We start from the raw sequence: 20,061 nt of genomic DNA on the forward strand, positions 1-20,061 counted from the left end.
ATTCATAATGTGAAGCGGGAGAACTAGGAAAAGAGTTTTTGTAGCTTATGTTTATATAGTCATTATTACACTTTTGCAGGGGATAATTTGTCAGTGATTCTTCAGTCTTGTTAAATAATTTTTTTCTGTGTCAGTTGCAAGATGTAATAAATACAGAAAGGTTATAGACCTCCTATTGTTTCAATTTAAGTTGCGTTTGTTTCACCGGAGGGCTGATCATGTTGAATATACACTGTATAAGGACATGGCACTTATAAAGTTTCTTAGTTTGATACTTTCATTCATATACTATCAGTGCACAACAAAAAAGTGCAACAACCTTTGTCTTAATCTCTCAGCCTATATATAATTTTGTAATCTGAGATAGGGCAGATACTGATATTTTGTCTTGGGCACCCTGATCTATGACTCAGATGCAATCTTGCTGCCTTAAATACGGAGAGATACAACATTTTCTCACAGTCCTTCTGTCGTGTCCTAAAACAGTCCGAATCACCACAGTCAAGAGTTCTCATCTTGCAGAAAAGCCCAACTCTCCATGACTGGCTCTCTGTGGCCAACTCTCAGTGAGACAAATGTCCATGGACAGCTCTCCATGGGACAACTCTACACAGGGAGGTGTAGATTAGAATTACGGTCAGGGTTAGATGTTAGGGTTTGGGCTCCCCATGTAGAGTTGTCGCTCTGGGGAGCTGTCTGTGTAGAGTTGTCCCTATGGAGAGTTGTCCGTGTAGAGTTGTCCCAAGAAGTTTTCTTAGATCCCCCCCACCTCAAAACTTTTAGAGTTTTCTTTCATTGCTATCGAGGGTTTTAGTGTCAAATCCTCCTTCTCCTCATCCTGGTCATCTCTCAGTCTTATTTCATATTTGCTGTTTTCTTGGGGATTATTTTAATGCTTACTCTTGAGAGCTATTAGAAAATGAATTTGCTTGCTGCTTCTTCAGGCATCAAAACCTGATGAATTTTCTTGATGTAAGCCTAAAAGCTTCTGACAAGGATAAGTGCAAGATCAGCTTTTCAGGCAGTTTTAGTATGTGAGTGTGTGTATGTGTAAGTATAACACAGTACAGTGAAAGCTGGATGAATGCCCAACATTGAGCTCAGTTTCTATTAAAAAAATAATTTTTTTAATGAACTCACAATCCAATTCTATTTTCCTTTACCATGATGACAATTGAATGTAAATATTATTTTTCTTTGTGAACCTGGGGGCTATTAAAAAAATGTATTATGCTAGTAATTTCCTGACAGTGGAAGAAATAGGTGTTTGGGCTATGAGTATTTCATGTAAACCTGTTTATTTATGAGGAGTACACAAAATATTTTCTTTTATTTCTGATAACACGAAAAATAAAAAAGAAACCTGAGGAAATATTACTCAGCTGACAAATTCAAGTGTGTTTTGAGCAAAAAAAAGCTTTCCCTAACTTGATAAGGTTAATTTGCTGTTTTGTATATTTCTTTTTCTTGCTCCTGCCTATTCATACCTCTGCTGCAAATACAGACTCAGAGAAATCTCTCTGCTGACTGTGTCTCATATGTCTCTGTTTTTGGTAGAAGCTGCTCTTGTTTCAGGGTTCTGGTTCCATTAAGGAGCTTAATTATTTATTACATCTTTTCATTAACACAGGTGCACTATGACACTAGGTTTAACCCAGTTTATATTATTATTATACCTGCTTTGTCGAGGTCACAGGAGTATAATGTTGCTTTTTTTCAGGTTCTCTACAAGCGAAAGCACGATGCTGAGAAAGGAACTTCAGATTATGCACATATGAAGGAGCCTCCAGATATTAAGCATGCCATGAAAGTCAGTAAATACCAGAGCGATGTAAGTACTTATTTTGGGTAGATAAATCTTTTATACTTAACTGAAATGATTGGGGATGAATATTTTCATATTTCATTAGTTGATTATTTTTTACATTATTTGCTCTAAAGTAATTTGGGACACGGTCTTTATTTAAAATATGCTATGAGTTTTGTATGTGACTTTCATTCTAAACTGTATTGGAAAGCTGTTGTTATTGTTTATTGGTAGTATTTGTTATTAAGTGCTATTAGTTTGAAATAAATTCACAAAGACAAGTTCTCAGAATTCATGTGCACCTACTTTTACTTAAAAGTGTGTAAAGCTCTTTGTTTACATGAACACTAGCATGGTTTCAGTGTATTAAACTATCAGCATTTGGGTAGTTCTTCATGGGTTCTGTTTAGAGAAGAGAAGGGATCTGTTTCTGCCCCAGTCTTGCACACTTATGTAGCTGAATAACTTTGTTCCTGTCTCATAAATACATATCGAATGAGTTCCGAAGAACAATTTATAAGTTATTTTATAGAATCTGAGCCATAGAGTTCAGTTTGATGCGTGGCACTAGCTTATGCCGTTGACCAAGGTATTTGTTCTTGTAGCTTTACTTAAATAATTTACAACTAAATTAGAGCAGTTAGCAATATTTTTTTTAAATGGTGGGTTTTTTGTTTTTACAGCTGCTTGTTAACTTCTTGTATTTCTTTAGGTTTGCACAATATAAAAAACCTAATAATGGTATTTACATTTTTTACAAGTTTCAAGTCAGGTTTGATTTCACAGTTGAGCTAGGTTTTACTAGCTCAGTGGACAATTTCTACAGGTGTAAATGATGCCAAGATTAGTGCTTTGAATTATAGAAACACAACTTTGAAGAAAAGTATCTTAAGTTTTGTAAAAGCTTAATTATGAGAAAAGTAAATTTTAGGAGAAGATTGGCTAAAATATCGAGGTCATTTTAAAGGGTACACAAAACCATTAAGAGAAGCTGACATGTACATAGCTATTAAAGTTATGATTCCATTCTTCCATTTTTCTTAGGTAAGCAACTCAGGTCAGGTAGTTATGTGATTTTATAACTCTCGTTTTGAGATAAATATAATATTGATTTGCTGATAACAATACAGAAAATTAAACTTGGGCATTCATTTTGAATTAATTTAAATTTACCCTGTCTTCCCTACTGGCAATGTAACAAACACTCTTAGGTTATGTAGACTGAAAGCTAAATGTCAGTGTTAGATGTATGCCTGTTTGTGCAGAATCTTGACAGCTGGTCGCTGATTAAAAGGCTGCTGGAAAACTTCAGGGAAGCATTATGTTTGAAGAATAACTTTTTTCTTCTGCTGGGAAATACCTGTGTTGGAACTCCCAGCAGTAATTTGCAACCTGCCTTGATTACAGAATTCCCTCTTCCTGTCAAACTCCATCCGCCTCTGCTCTTGGAAGCATCAGGATGTTGGATTGACAGGGTTTAGGAGCTTGGAATGCTAACTTCTCTCCCTATAAGCAGTAGGAATAAAGTTGGACTACAAGAAAGGAAATAATTTTGGGAAGAGAGATTTGAATCACTCTTAGAGAAGGTGGTGGACCAGGAGGAATATGAAAAAAGTTTTTTCCGTCAAATTCATCATGGCCTGAGGATTAGCATGGTAGTGCAAACCCCATTCACCTTCTACATCTGTACATCACCTGCTAACAGAATTAAGGAGAGCAGGGTACAGATGTGAGGGTAAATGAAATTCAGTTGTTTCATCTTCTTTCACCCTTAAAGCAAGCAAAAAAAAAAGGAAATGAAGGCAAACATAGGAGGGAAGGATGTTTTGATAAATGAGAACTTTTAACAGCATGTTAGAAATAATGAAAAAAATATGAAGGAAATTGTTTTCAGCCTGAGCAAACTTCAAAAAAAAAAAAATCAAACAAACCCTCTGTATCCAACATAAAATTCTAACGAGTTAGTTTCATCTACTCAAGAGCAGATTCTTTCTGGTTGCTTGTGGGGAGCTGCAGTGCAATGGGGATATATCTTTATCACAAATAAAGGAGCAAGTTATGTAAGTCCAGTTATTGTTCAGCAGAGTTACACAGGTCATGCAGGTAATTGTTGGGGCATCATTGTGAATCGCTGTGGATTTCTTGTTTTGTAAGTACAGCTTTAATTAAGAGCTTTATGAGTTTTTGTCTTTGAATCAGAGCGTGGAACAGTGAGCATCCCAAATGTGGAGCGTTTGTCTTGCCAAACTATTTCAGGCTATTTGTAGAATCACAGCTTTGAAAATGCAGGGAAAAAGAAGGGAAGCTACTGGGGAATAGAAGGACAAAGCTCTTTTATCCACCACTCAGTACAGCATACCTATGGGAGCAGAATGCATGTTTACCTACAATGCTCTGCCAACTCAATTCAACCTTTACAAGCAGGGTTTGCATCTAATAGGATTAGGATGTGTTTAAGACTATTTACTCAGCCTTAAAATAAGGCTGACATTTATACTCAGCCTTGTGAAATGTGCAATTTCCTTTAAAAATTAAGACAGTATTCAACTTACAATACATTTGTGCTGACATTTTGAAACTGTCATGTGCTGTAGGCCTTCACACCACTTCGAATATAATTAACATGCTGCATGAGCGTGGGCTGAAGCTGCATAATAGGAAAGTACTGTAAAATCTCCTGAACAATGTGATCATGTATAAGAAAAACATTTTCTTTTCTTAATACTTAGACTGAAGAAAATTGCTCTCGGAACGCAAGTGACTTTTTTAATGATAGGGAATTTACTTGAAAAATAATTCGAATACTACATGGTGCTTGAACAAGTGCATGTTTATCCAAACTAGAATATTTTTCTCTACAAATTGTGTTCTGTTTTGTGAAATGAATGTTAATGATGTGACCTTGGCACACAAAGACATTTGTAGAAATGTGAAATAGGGACCATGAGCCTACTTTATGCCTATGCTTTGCTGATGTAGTTTAGCTCATTTGGATATTTCCAAACTTGGGATTAAAATTAGGTGGTGGCCCTTAGAAAACCATCAGGTCACAGAATAGTGTTTTGCCTTATGTGTAGCTGTGGACCAGATGGATCGAAGGAAGTAACTGAACAGTGAAATGACATGACGATTAAGCTTCTAAAACAAAGAAAACAGTTGCCACATTGTGTCTGGGTAGAAGCTGTGCGTAGCATTTAATGAAGGTACTCAAAGCTGTGGATCAAGTTTTGACTGTTCCATGACCTGGTCCATCACTGGACGTTATGAATAGCAAAACAATATTAAGTGTTTGCACAGTGATTTATATGTTCTGCTTGGTTCAAATGATTGATTCTCCTCACAGCTTTACGTTGTATGAAATAAGCAAGTGATGTTCTGATTTTACAAATAAGAAACTGCGATAGGCTCATCTGTACACATTGAAAAGCCAGATTTGAGATTGGAGCCCTGGTATCTTTTATCTTACATTCATGTGTGAAACTCTACTGCTTTAAAATTGTTAGTTGTTAGCTGGGCAAACTTTCGATGTATATTTATGCTCTTTGCAGTCCATATGATGTTGGTGGTAGTAATTTATAATGTTTCACTGACCATCTAAATTTGAATATTTAAGAAATCTATTTAAGGAGCAAGCTCTTTATCGTGTTCAGGATATTGTGCAGCCACAACCTGCACAAACAAAATTTACATTAGTTCCGATAAGATCTAATCAGCAAATCTTAAAGTTGATCAATAGCATACCAAAATGTTGATGTTAGTTTTGATGCAAGTCATGTTAAAGCTCCTCCTGGCTCTCTGTTCAGCATCTGCATTAGAAAAATCACCTTTCACTGACTAACTTTGTGCTGACACTGGCTGTCAACAGCAGGTCCCCTTGGACCACTTCCAACCAGTGCGGAAAATGATGTGTTTACTCCTGGTGTAATTGGGACTGATCATTACTGGAGAAGATGACTGCGTCAATCTGTAATGGGCCAGAAATGTATTTGCCTCTCCTGCATGAGCTGGGAAACAGTTTTCAACACCATTTGAGTGGGGATCAGAAAAGCTGTTGCCAATGATGATTGTCACCAGTTAGTAATTTTCTTAGTGTTGATGGACCCCAAGGTGCAGATGAGAAAAAAAGGACCAGAGACACAGCTGAGAGTCCATTAGTTAGTGGACTTCCAGCTCTTAGGAAATACTAAGGAGGGATGAACAGTAAAAGACAAATTCTCTTGCAGATAGTCATGCCGAGCTCCTTGCTGATTTCTGTGTGTGCAACTGAAGAGGGTGAAACACGTTCAGCACTACTTTTGCATATCTTAATAATTTATTCCCTATAGCTTGGAATAGTTTTGGAAATGGAGTATTGAAGAAGAAAAAAAACTGCAGGAAAAGTCCGAGTCCTTTAAACCTAAGCGTGCTGGGGTTATGTAGAAGTTTCCCTTTGTTGACAGCTTGAGATGTTTTGCAGCCTTGTTAGAAATCTGTTTACATTGCAGCATTGTAGTGCATTCTGGTGAACTGGCACCATCATGAAAGGTGAAACATCTTCAGGAGCCTCAGCTGGAGTGGAGAGACGGGCACGTTTATTCTCAGTGGACTTTCTGCCTTTTTATAAGAGCTGGAGGTTTGGCCCAATTACAATTAGTCTGATAATTATGAGCAAACCCTGAATATTTTCCATGCTTTGCAAAAAGTACTGGCAATTTAGAGTATGTAATCACATTTGGGATAAAAAATGAGAGAAATGTTTTGTTCAGGTTATTTTTTAAAAAATATATTTAACAATGTAACCACTTTTTATTGTAATTTCAAATTGAGGTAGAAAAACACTTTAAATTGAGATACTATTTGTAATTTACTATTTACAACTTCAAAACTACAGATGATGCAATTTTTTTCACCTTTTATCCTAGCTTTTTTCTTACTCACATTTCCACTGGTCTGCTTTAACTCTCCATTTAGGTCTTATCCTGCTGCTCTTCAGTTGTCAGCCTCTCAGTTACTTTTTCCTATACAAAGACTAGTTTGTGCAGGTTTTTTGTAGACCTCACAGAAAGGAGTAATTCTTGAGGCTTTAGTGATTTTTTTTTTTTTTGGTAGAGCCTGAGCAATCCTTTAACGTGAAGATTGAATACGGGCATCGTGGAGGTTCCAGTCAGAGTTTGAGCCTCTTGGTAAGAGGCTAAACCAACTCCAGAGAAAAGATAACCCCTTCTGCGGATGCTTCTGCTGTTTCCTTTCTTTTGTTGCTTGACCAGACTTTGTTTTCTCCCCCCTCATAGGCTTCTCCACATTTTGTTGGTGACCATGGGTGCACATGCCAAGCTGGTTGCTTTGCCCTGTCTGCGTCTCCTGGAATAGCTCTGGTTTTACTGTTGTAACATATCACTATTGAAAAAAAAAATATCACTAGGTGAAACAGTATAGCAGCTGTGTAATAGAGGCTAGCACACTGTCCCAATGGGAAAGGGTCAACATCCAGGGATTGAGGTTATTCAGGAAATGGGAAACATATTTTTTCTTTCTTTGGCCTACCTCTGACAAACTACTGTTCTGCTGCATAACATTTTTATTCTCACTGGAGTATGACAAGCTGCAGAATGGAGCAAATATATATTGCAGACATTTGTAAAATGCTAGATGACTTTGCCTCAGACATAAGTAATAGGTATACTGGTTTAGGTGCAGGAAGAATAATAATTCACTCAGGGAAAGCTATAGCAATTGGCCTTGCATCTAATATAATTGAAAATGGTGAAATATAAAGGACTGTCACTGTCTTATTCCCCACCTCCTTTCCTCCTGAAATTAACCACAATCCATTATTTCATGTACTATATGATCATGTCATTTGGGAGCAATAAGTGACCACATTTCCTCAACTTTATCACCACTATTCTTGGTTCTCTGTTGTTAAATTCACTCCATTCCTAATTTCTATTTTGAGCACATATGCTGGCCTTTAATTTGCAATTTACATGGATGATAGGGTGCTATTCAGAAACCTGTTTCTGATGCCTTTGTGGTTTTCACCTCACCTCATGTGGCCATTAGGATGAACAGCATATAATTAACTAAATTAATGTAAAGTCCGGAATTGTAAATGCTTGTCTCTACATCTGGTTTCTTAAAAAAATAGAGGAAGTCTAAATACAACTTCCAGCGTTTTTAACAAGCTATAAGAAACAGTTTCTATTTTCTTGGTAGATGGTACTTTGGCCTGTATTCATCCAACCTATTTATTTATTTATTTAATCAGTGAATACACTTGTGTGTCACTCATTGTAGGCTAAAAATTATAAGATGTATTTGTGGGCAAGCAGCCAACAGAGAAACCTGTTTAGCTTGTCTACTTACCTGAAGCCGTATGGATGCAAAGTTACTCTCCTGTTGCTTGTAAAATATGTGCCAAAAAGTAAGGTCCTCTTTCCCTTCCTCTTCCCCTTTCTTTTCTTTTTTCTTTTCACAATAACATTTCTACAATTTATATTTGAGTTTCTTCATTGGCATTGTTCCTGGAGTAAAACTTTATGTTGGAAACAGGAGCTAGATGCAGAGGTTATTAATGAAGCCTTGGGCTGAGGACTTGATGGTGAAGTACAGTCCTGAGAGGCTGATTAACTTTGTTAAACAACAGAAGATCTAAAAGACAGTCCAGTAAAGCAGGAATTCTTCTGATGCTTTCTGTTCCCTGTAGACTTTGTTTTCTGACTTTTGCCTAGAATTTCAATTTCTTTGACACTTTTGAATACCAGGATGATTTTCTTAATAATTCAGAGTAATTCAGTAAGAGCTCTTGGAAATTAGCTTAGATTGGCACATGTGCTACAGGAAGGGAGAGGAAAGGTCTGCAGACCCTGGAGAGGGAGAGAAAGGATAACTTGTGGTCTTGGAGCTCAGTAGCATCCCTCAAATCTGTGCTGTTCCTCTGATTGCTTTCTAAATAGAGAATGTTTGGACTCTCCTACCTGCAGCTTAGCCTTCTGACCAAAGTTTCTGAGCCCGTTCATTATAGTAATGACTGTTGGACAAACAGAAAGATTAAATGTTGTACTCCACGTGCTGGAACACTCAGCCTCCTTGTTTCCATGACTGTGTAAAGGAGCAGATAAGTGGAGTTGTGGGAAGTAGGGAATGCTAGGATGGAGTTATGTCATTGAATTACGTATCAGCTACAGTGCTGCCTATTAGAAAGACATTCACTGTGGGTAGCTGCAATCTCCTAGGCTGCAGTGCTCATTATCATGGAGGGGGGGGCGTATTTTACACAAAAAAAGAGCATAGCATAATAAAAATGCTGTATTCTTAGAAGTCCTCTGAAATTTAATCATAAAACGTCTTTACAGTGCTTTAATTTTCTGCTATGGTTATAAGCAAAACTATTTTTCATTTTAATATTGTGTTTTATGCTTCTGAATTTCTTCCCTTATCCTGTTAACCTACATGTGGGTCTTACTAAATAATCCCTGTACAGCAGTACTGTGTTGGAATACATTAGACCAAGTTCTATTGAATTTGATGGCTGAGTAGGTAAATAATTTAAAGATTATTTGTAAACTTTGAATGGGTTTGTTTGTTTGGGTTTTTTTTGTTTTAAACAAAACTGGTTTTGTTTTGACAGGTATCCTATAAGAAGGATGTGCAAGATACTCATAGATACACTGAAGTGCTGAATAGGCCAGACGTAAAGATAGCAACTGAGACAACAAAGATAATAAGTGATGTATGTTCTCTTGTCACTCTATTTGTAATTTTTAGACATTATTTTACTTATTCCAGTTTCAGTAAGATTGTCTAGAATGCTGCTGAGATTCTCAAATGTCCTGGGCAGAAAATCTGCAATCCCAAATCTGAAATGGAAGTTTGATTGAAAAAAACCCCAAAACCCAACACCCCCCCCCCCCCCCCCCCCCCGGCCCCTTACCTGGTATGCTATGAAGTTATACGTTTCTTCTGTTTTGGTGTTGACAGTAAGACATTTGCATTTTTTGGTTATTGATCTAAAGACAACATTAAGCTTACTAAAGTTGGTTTTGTTTCAGCTTGATTCACTATAAGAATTCTCAAAATAAGTTATAGGCATGTATGCTATAGTGCACTTCAGAAGACATACCAAGGCTTTTTTCACCTCAGTGCAACAGAAATTTGCATCCCAGGACTCCACTTCCTCCTCCCATCTCGACAGACAGTGACAGGGAAATGCAATTCCCTGCTGTCCTTCTGAGAAATGTGCAAACATGCTGCCTCTTGCATGGGGGCTCTTTTCCCCAAACTCCCCTCTCAAATTATTTTCTCTCCCATTGTGACATCTGCTAATGGACAGATCAAGGAGCAGTTTGAGAAGCAGCAAAGTGTGATGCAGGTCAATGTTTTATTGTAGACAATTTGAACAATGTATATGTTAAAAGCCCTGAACCAAGATTTTAAGCAACTGCTGATAGTTTCATGTGAGACTGACTAGACACAGAGAGACAGTTTTAAGGACCTGAGATTCACATTTTGAATATTCAGGATTTTCTGAAAACCAGAGACTTACTACTAAGTCTTATGTTCAACACTTAAATTTACTAATTGCTGTTCAAGCCTCCTTTGAGTTAAAATGGTTTGGGGACTTTAATTTCTCTCAGTCTGTTATTATGACGTGTCCTTGCTGATTCACAGTGCCTGAGTAATGCAAGAAGCCTATTTTAGGCAACGGGTAATTTAGTTTGTGATATCGCAAAGCACCTATTGTCAATTAATCTGTGCTATTTTCTAATGCATTGTGGAAAAAAATTGCAGCAATTTGCATGGGAGGCAGTTCAGCTGGAAAGATCACGTAACACCAGTCCTATGGGACTAATTCCGCTCTGTTACACTGTTGCAACCTCACCGATATACAGCATGACTGCAATGGTAAAACTGAGAATGAAATTTGACCTTACATTTCAAAAAAGCTCAACCTAGTTTTGTTTCAAAACTACTTTCAGCTGCTGGAAATAATCTTGTGTGAAATGCAGACCCTGTCCTAAGAAATGCTGAGCCACTGTAACTCACTCTGCCTTGTTTGGGAGAACAATATTTCCTGGGCTTAAGCTATGCATTTGGTTAAAGTTGAATTTCATGAATGCTGTGCATTGTGGTTTACAATAAATACTACGTTTTTAAGGTGCCAAAGCCTTGAGAATGGCTTTTTTTTTTTTTTTATTTTGTTTTAGAGCTGATCAGAACAGCTTTGAAAGTAATGTCTATGCAGATTACTAAATGGAACTTTTTCTAGTAGCTTTAATGCTTACATTTCTCTTGATAAAACAAAAACAAACAATTTAATAGTGATTCATATTAATTTTTTTAAGGCTGAGTACAAGAAAGGAAGGGGAAACATCCATAAGGAACCGGCTGTACTTGGAAGACCAGATTTTGAACATGCTAAAGGAGTTTCAAAACTGTTAAGCCAAGTAAGATTCTATGTCTTTTTACAATGACTTAATTCAGATTACTTGTTCCTAGTAATGCACGAAAATGTTGAGATTTTTAGATTGTCTCTAATTACACAAAGATTATGTTCTCAAACTCTTTTCATGTATTATTGCAATAACTACTAAATTCAAGATTCTTAGGAAACAGAAAATAAATTTTTATGCAAAAATACAATGAACTTTGACTGTTACAACTCATATTTTGTGGAGATGGTGTGTATTTATACAGCTTGTCTAGAATTTATAATATATTAATTGTGTGTAATTTAGAGGCAAATTCTGCTACTCATTCAGTTTGAGTGGAACCTGTGATTAATCCCACTGAATTAACTGGGATCTTTTGTGTTACAGCTTGCTAATGTGAGTAATGGGATCTGAATTTGGCCTGGCATGTAAACCATCAGCCTTGAAGTTGAACCTTTTACGTACTACTTTCTGTTATATATTAACCTCAACAAAAACCAAAAAAACAAAAAAAAAGAGGTATTACTTTAGTCCATAACTAAAAAGAAAGCTGAAAACGCAAATATTCCCTCTTTTCCTCTCATGAGTCTTCTACTCATAAGATCCACTCATAAGACTCTACTACAGCTCACCCTGTTGCGAGAGGGGATTTTTGACTGCTGACCTCTTTTTTCTTTCTTTTTTTTCTAGAATAGTTCTTTAATAGTGCCTAGCATAATCCTCGCTAGTAATCCTGTCAAGCTACACTTGGAGCTTTTGTAAACCCAGGAAAATATTCTGTCCTCCTGTAGGAGTATAATGCCCTTTGACTGGAGTAGGCCATGTCAGTCTTCTCAGCACTAGAACCTCCTACCTGTACGCTAGAACATCTGAAAATCGGTATTGGGTAACAAATACTTGTGATTTTGCAAGGTAGTAAATGCCTACCCTAGAACCAGAATAAAATGAGCATAATGTATAATTGAGAACAAGCTGCAAAACAGTACAGTGTCTGCTTGCAAGAGATTGAGCTCCTTTTGCTGTCACCAAACATTGTCCTTAGACATCTGTAGGTGATTTCCTATTTCATTCTGTACCATCATTAACTTGGAAGCATTAATACTGCACAAAGTGAAAAAGAAAACAATACACAGGTTTTTATTGCTTTGTTAATGATGTGTTCAGAATCAAAATTGGTTTGTGTTTTCCAAATAGATTTCTTCTTTTCTGATCATGTGCTCATTCCTCTGCTGATGGGCAAGTCTGCTAGAAATTCTTTTGTGTTTAGCATTGTGCAGGCTTGTAAGTCAACCTGTGCTCTCTCGGAAGAGTGAGGGCTACATTGCTGTCACTTAGAGGAAAAGGAGCTGTCTGATTTTTAAAAGAGATCAGATCTGAGTTTAGTGTGTGGTATCTTTTATCTCTCCTCAGTGGCACCCTATGCCCGCCTTTCCTTGCAGCCTGTTTTAGAATCTAGTGAGCTTGCAGCTGCCTGTCATCACAAATGGAACCAAAGTGGATCCCTTTCCAATAGCTGTCTCAATCTCACTGGGCCCTGAGATTGTGGACAACAATTGCAACAGTCAAAAAATACCAGCTGAATCATGGGGTCCTGCAGGTTGGTGACCTGCCAGCTGCATCACAGGCTTCAGCAATGCACTTTTTATCTCATTTTTATTAGATGTGATTTTCCCCTTGGACAACGCCTGCTGCATCTGCAAAAGCTTTATAATAGAGTGTTTTCACTGCCAGGGACTGGGAAGGCAGCGGTTCCAGTTGAGATAGTTCTGCAGAAGAGAGCATTTGGTGTACATTTTTAACTTCTTTAGAGAGTTCAAATAGTGCAGAAGATGTTGCAGGAAGAGAGGAGCAATTGACAAAGTGTGGCTTGCTTGCAGTTCATTTGTAAAGATGATTCTTACTAAACCTTGGTGGTCCAAACTCTGCAGCCACTGGGCCTGGATCCAAGTTTTGGGATCCTTCCTTTTCTTGTGCTCTCCACTGTTGTGGCTGGTTGTAGTGTGTGAGATGGGCCATATACTTCTAGAAAGAGAAGCAGTGCTTCAGTCTGACACCCCCCTCCATACAACATGGAGATTGTAAATGCTTTCAGAAGTGGGGCGTTGCACCTAGCAATTCCCCAGCTCCTCTGGAGGGAAGGTAGTGGCCCTGAGTTGTCTAATGTTTTTATATATTATTTGAATCATTATAACACTTAGACACACTGGTCATAAATCGAGAGCACAGAAAAATGAAGATGACCCCAGTGTCCAAAGAGCAGGGTGGAGGGGCAGGATGAGGAACGCACCTGTGGTGCCCTGAATGTGAGTCAGTCATGTCTGTCCTCTTCATGCAAGGATCATGAAGCAGGATTGTAACAATTAAAAAATTTAAAAAATAGTGAAGTTAATGATCTTTTTATTGTCTCCAGACGTTCTGGCTTTTAGGATTTCCATTTGTTTCTCAGCAAATAGGAGCATTATAAACTTTTTGTGCTGAAAGTTGATAATCTCCCTTAATAGCATGAATCTATAAGCTGCGACATGCAGAGAAATATTGGTTATTTGACCCTCACAGTAAATTTGCAAAGTTGACAATTCTGATAGATGTAATGGGAAGAGAAGATGATAACGTGTTTTAATGTGGTGCATATGGGTAGGTAATTTAGGGAGTATAGGGAACAGGAGCAAGAAGAGGTCAGGCAGTGTGGGTGTAACAAAGGGAGAAAGCAATCAAGGCAAGCAGGAAGGCAAAGAATGTGAAGAAAATAGTGTTAATGTTTGACTGGCACTCAAGGCTCTAAAAAAATCATTGTACCCTCTCTCTCTGTCTTTTTTTTTTCCCCTCTCTTTAAATTTTGGGTTTTTTTGTTTAGCAAAGCTTTTGACAACAGCAGCAACAAAAATAATAGCTCCTAGGACTAGCATATTTACCCACAGCATGCGGTAACCCCTTTCTGTTGGTTTTAAACCAAATCTAAATCAGAAACTGTGTTAGCCCTTGTGAAAACATGAAGTTTGTCAATTTGCTGAATGTACCTTTTATAATTTAGGATTATTTTTGTGTTTTTCATGAAAACAGTCTCTTGTTTGTTTCTTCTTTTTGTCTTCTAATGCATTTAATTAGCTTTTTCAAAGAGCTGCTTATATGAAGTATTCCCCTTATGGTGTTCAATAGTTGTGTTTATGATGAATAATTTTGGATATTCGTATTTTATGCTGGATCCAGTGCTTATTGTTTCAGGGATAAAATTGTGAGAGGTAGAATGTTTTTCAAAATGTACCTTTGCTGAGATTATCAGTAGCAACACAATGAGTCTAAGATTTTTCTCACTCTTTGCTTTAAGTACTCTAGTACTTTTAGCAACCAGTATTTTAATTTAGCGCTTTTTTTCTATGTTGCTTTTTAATGTTACATTTCCTTCAATGTCTATGTGCTCTGACAGTTTTTTTCTTTTTTTTGATCTGTTTTCATATGGTTGTGAGGAAACGCTTTAGCTGCCTCTGCTTCATCCTGGGATCCCAGTGGCTGAATGATTCAATTTTTGTCGTTTCTTTGTAAATCTGAACAGTGGGTGATGTCATCCACTTCTGAAACTGAACACTCCCTGTGTGAACAGCTTTGAACTACAGATTTGATTTAGGAATGTTGCTGCAAAACTTCAAAGACACTGCTCTGTCCAGCTGCAATTCTGACTTTTATAGGTTTTGTACAAAGCCAATGAGAAGTTTGTTTATCCATGCCCTATTTAATTCCAGTTTGGTTTTTCGGGTATGTTGTTGTGTTAAACGCCTGCAAAGTCGGCTCTTTCTTCAGCAACAATTAGAGAGCAACCTCCACGCATTTCTTTTAAATTAACACCCACTATGTGCTCTCTAAAAAAAATAAACAAATGTAAGACTTTAATTAAGTTGGTAAATAAGTTGCCACCATTTCAAACTCTCATTAAAGTAAAGCTTTTGGTTAATGATGAAATTCGTAGATAAGCTTCTACTAACAACTGTCATTTCTACTCCCACTTCTTGTTTGCTCTTCCACTATTTGTAACATTACTAAGACCTCCCCCCTTCAGATGTTTTAGAAATCACCAAAGTACTTTTTTCTCCTTTTTTTTCAGTCAGAACCCTTTCTCTCAGGTGTATTTTTCCTCTTTTAACTGCATTCATAACTTTCTCCTGTTCAAAAGAAGGATAAATACTGTGTCTGTTACTTCGCTGTGACTCATCCATGGGCTTGCTCTTCTCTCTTTTCCCTCTCCCACCGCATGCTTTGTTTCAAAAGGGAGAAAGAAACAGGGAAATACTGATAAAAGAGAAAGTGAATGCCTGTGTGGCTTTGAATGAGATGAATCCCCTATGACAAGTCAGAGTTAAATTACTGCTGGAAGTGCTCTTGAGATACTGCCCGGGTCATCTGATATTATTGTGTAGCCTCCGTTTTGCCCCAGAGCGACATGTGCAGTGGTGTTGAGGATGAGAGCAAAAGCAATAAACAGAGCAGCCAGACAAGGTGGCAGGGCCTAGAGGTACCAAGACATTCCTCACTGCAACAGGAACATTTGCAACTGGATTGGTGGGTGATGTCCTTAAATTTGAGACTCTCCTGCACACAGGCATTAGGACACATGGCCCTGTGAAGACTGGGTTCACTGGCTTCCCTTCAGCAGCTATGTGATCTGAAGTGACACTATTTAGGATTTATTGCTGGAATCTCTAGATTGAAATGTATTGCTAGAAGAATCTTATAAAAAAAATGGCATGAAACGGCTGCTGCTGGAAGATGGCAAGCCAGTAGTGAGGAGAGGTCCCTTCAGCACTGGTGCTTTTGCACTTAAGAATATGAAGGACCACATGGTGTGTTCAGTCTCTGTGCACACTTTGTGGCTATTTGTTGGCTGGAAAGTAGACAGCCTGTAGTAGCTGGATACTTAAACTCTTTGCAACATGTTACTATTATGTAAGCTGATACCCAAGCAGTAAAAGACAGTTTTGTTCATGGTACTAACTTGATCCCTAGTTTTGGAGGCTTTTTGAATCACATATGCCACCACTGCCTGATTTTTATTAGAAGACAAGTTTTGGATACAACTTTTTAAAGAGAAAATCCTCTGATTTGTTCCTTCACTGGTCGTGCAGAATGTGGATTTGCCTTTGACAAAGGCAGTGTCTTTGTATTCAGATATATGCTTTTGCACTTGCTCCAAAGCCAAGACAAATATCAAACAATATGAACCAGGTGAATATATCAGAAAGCAATAGATATTCTTTTCTAGTGCTAGTGTGAAAGAGTATGAAGTTCATCATGTGTTCAAGTAAAGTTTCCTCTTTAAAGGTAGCAATGTTTTAGAATTTCCTTCCTTTAAAATATTAACATGTTGGAATCATAATGTAGATCTTGAACATATACAGTTAGTTTCTGTTTGAGTGTCTTAGTTTTGGATTCTTGTTATCCACATTGATGAAATATTGGGCATTGTGGCTAAACATAATGAGATTGTGTAAGCTAAATCATGCTAAGAGTATTTTGAGGCAAAGAAAACTAAAAACGAAAAAGAAATTTTTTTTCACAACTAAAGCTGAGAAAAAATGATTTTTGAAGGATATTGTTTGAGGTGGTTTAATCACTTTATCAAACATTCTTGTGAGAACTGAGAAAAAAGAAATAAGGAAAAAGCCATGTATTTACTTAATTCAGAGTGTGGTAAATTATAATGTATGTTGCATAGGCTCAGATATCAGATGTCTAATTGACATTAATGAAAGCAGCATAATTCAGACCGAACTTTATTCTCCTCTATTATGACCAGCTGTTGGAAAGAAGCAAGGTGTGTGTGCAAAGTCTGCAGGTGTTTGATGATCATGCACAACAAGGGGTGCAAATGAGGGCGATTCAGTATTTGTTCATTTTCATGTTTTCAGATTCTGAATTAAGTTCTTCATCATGTTTTATGGAATTCTTGTGATTTGTTTACTTTTAACGCTGTTACTTCAACGTTTATTTATTGCTTATTTTCTCTTACATGTGTTATTGTTTCCCCTTTTTCTTTTGAATAAGAAGAGAGTGAAAGTGATGGCAGACAGTGATTTAGTTATGCTTTCTAACACTGTAATGAGGTGGGCATTGTCCTCAAGAAGAGATTGTACTATAGAGAGATTCCTCAAGGTCTTGTGGAAAATTTCTGGCAGAATTAAAATAGACCTGGGTGACAGCCGAGCACAGTGCAAGTGACACATGGACCTGGTGTTGGGAAGATGGTCGAGTGGGAAGTATGATTCTGACTTCCTGCTTTCAAATGGCCGAAAAATTTACAAATGATTTTACAAGTTTTACAAGAAGTTTATCTTATGATTTTTTTCTTTAAAAACACAATTTCAATGTTAATTATTAATTGAGTTATTCTCTGTGAATAGATAACTTGCAAGTCAAATAGTTCTGATTTATTTGATTAATCGGATGAATCCTATAGTTTTGTTTCCGTTTTGTTTTTATAAATCTTTCAGCTTGAGTAATTGCATATGACAATCTTAATATTATTTTTTATTTCAGTAAAATTCAGATACATAAAAAGCACTTTGAAACCAGCACAAAACAGTTACAGCTGTGCTAAACGGACCTTCCTTAAACATCTTCATTGTTTAAAGATTTATGGATAAGGCAATTGCCTTTAATAAACTCCTTTGTAGTCTGAATTATCTGTGCCTTATGTAAGAGCTGCATGTTAATATTAGATATGTTTGTTCTGGTGGAAGGTGAAATACAAAGAGCAGTTCAGTAAGGAAATGAAGAGCCACCAGTACAATCCTCTTGAGAGTGCTTCCTTCAAGCAAGCACAGATTGCGTCCACCTTGGCAAGTGATGTAAGTGTATTTGCTTTGTATTTTGCATGCATTTACATCCTGAAAAACATAGCATTTGTCCTCAAGCATAATTTCTTTTTCCATTTTACGAATTATTTTCAGCAGCAGTCTCTGCTGTACAGTGTGTCTGTATAGCAGGTACAGCACGTTATCCATTTCTTCCTCTGTTTCTGACAAAGCCTTTCTATAAGGACCTACTGAGTTGTTCACAACTATGTTAGATGAGATTCACCTCACTTAACTTTGTGTCAAAAAGTATGACTGCTTACTCTAAGCTAATTGCCTTGTACTCAGTGCCTTTGTATTTGGGAAAGAAATAAACGTGTCTAGAGGGCAATTCTTCTGACCTATTGTAGATGCCTGTCTTTAGAGAAATGAAGTACTAACAGCTCTCCAGTAGTTGCAGAAGGAGGTTACATGAATAGCTCAGATTTTTATGTCCATCTTTTAGACTTCATTCTACCAGTAGATCTTCTGAATAGTATTATGAATTTCAGCACTGACTAGATTCAGCAGTGTGTACCTGCTGCTAGAGCCAAATTGGAGAAAACATTTATATTGAGTGATAATGCTGTTGGAGTGATATATTTAACAGTGTGTCTAATGCTGAAACCTGTGAGCTGTTCTTTGAGACAGTGATCCCAGGTAGCCAGGACAGAAGTCTTGTTTTTCTTGTCCAGTGTTTCCAAAGTTTAGGGTACTATGCAATGCGAACAGCAGAGGCCAGGTCTGGGAAAGGTCTAACAGAATATGGAATTGTTTCCAAAATCTAAATGTTTGGTAAAAAATGAGTTGAAGTGATTATTATTATAAGAAATTTGTAAATTGAGTATTGATTATTTGTAGTCTGCCTACATCAGTGAAGAACATATGTATGTGGAAATGACTAAAGCTGTTGGTTTAAAAGATTTGTCAGCCAAGATAGGTGATGTGGCTAATTTTCTTCCTGTAAAGATGGACATCCAGCAATCAGATGTATGGAAAATCTTACTGTAGTCTCATAGGAAGTTATCTTCTGCTACTTCATCAAGTCTTTTGCCTTAGGTGACTGTATTGCCCATCTTTGTTGAAAGCAATCTGTATTAAATAAAATATCCAAGAGAACTTCCCTTTAACTGTTTTACATACAACTTTTTTTTATTTGGACAGTTATTGTAATTCCTTGTAATCAAGAGAAAAAGAACGAGAATCAACAGTGTTTAAAATGAGTGAACTCGGAAGTATTGCGGAAGATACCCTTGATTTAAGGTTTTTGGGGGTGGAAAAAGGTTAATGATAATAATTCTTTTCTAGTCTGAAAAGTCATGCAAAGTATGATTTTGTTGTAAGTGTCCTTTTTGCGGAAAAATTTGAGCAGTAGAATCAATTTTTTTCTTTTCCTCCCAATAATAGTAAATTACTGCCATCTAGTGGCTGGTAGAGATTGTTCAGGCAAGCCCTTAATGCTTTCTGTTTTCAGGTGGCTATTCTGTAATACGAAGCAGTGAATTATGTTGTTAATCTTTATTTTACATAACCGGAGTTCTCTTTTCAGGTGAACTACAAGAAAGATCTGGAAAGCCTACATGATCCAGCCTCTGATCTACCAAACCTGCTATATTTAAACCATGCTTTAAATATCAGCAAAACACATAGTGATGTAAGTTGCCTTTATAAGAGTGATCTGTAAAAAAGTATGTAGTAACGAATGCAATATATATAGGCACTGTAAAATACATACATTTTTGGTACTTGCTTTTAGGGAGTGATAGGTCATTTACTAGAACAACTAATGAACTGCGTAAAAATCACACAGACTTACGGTACTTGAACATTTCTTCTTATGTGTCTGAAACCATGCCTGTATTTTCCCTTGTTGATCTAAGATACTTCTTTCCTTGCAAATCTCATTTTGCCTATGATCTTAGTTATTGCTTTCATCTGCAAGCCTCTGTACAGAAGTGACCATTAGGCTAGTTTAATGTTTGAACTTCTGCTTTAAACAGCCTCTTGAGTGCTAGCTTCCCAT

General features: G+C 37.1%; 1 protein-coding gene across 6 annotated transcripts in view; it reads left to right on the forward strand.

Moving 5' to 3' along the window:
* Window positions 1-20,061, forward strand: part of NEBL (nebulette) — a 412,617-nt gene that overhangs the window by 14,200 nt on the left and 378,356 nt on the right. For 5 of the 6 annotated variants that reach the window (XR_011337639.1, XM_069859522.1, XM_069859518.1 and 2 more), the window contains 5 exons: window positions 1,721-1,831; window positions 9,417-9,518; window positions 11,131-11,232; window positions 17,946-18,053; window positions 19,588-19,692. Coding sequence is in view for 5 of the 6 variants with exons in the window: in XM_069859522.1 (XP_069715623.1) it covers window positions 1,721-1,831; window positions 9,417-9,518; window positions 11,131-11,232; window positions 17,946-18,053; window positions 19,588-19,692 (528 nt within the window). In the remaining variant the exon portion in view is untranslated. The remainder of the gene's footprint in view (window positions 1-1,720; window positions 1,832-9,416; window positions 9,519-11,130; window positions 11,233-17,945; window positions 18,054-19,587; window positions 19,693-20,061) is intronic. The other variant, XM_069859519.1, reaches the window with a different exon arrangement.

This window comes from Phaenicophaeus curvirostris, chromosome 6, assembly GCF_032191515.1.
Source record: "Phaenicophaeus curvirostris isolate KB17595 chromosome 6, BPBGC_Pcur_1.0, whole genome shotgun sequence".
Classification (NCBI taxonomy): domain Eukaryota; kingdom Metazoa; phylum Chordata; class Aves; order Cuculiformes; family Cuculidae; genus Phaenicophaeus; species Phaenicophaeus curvirostris.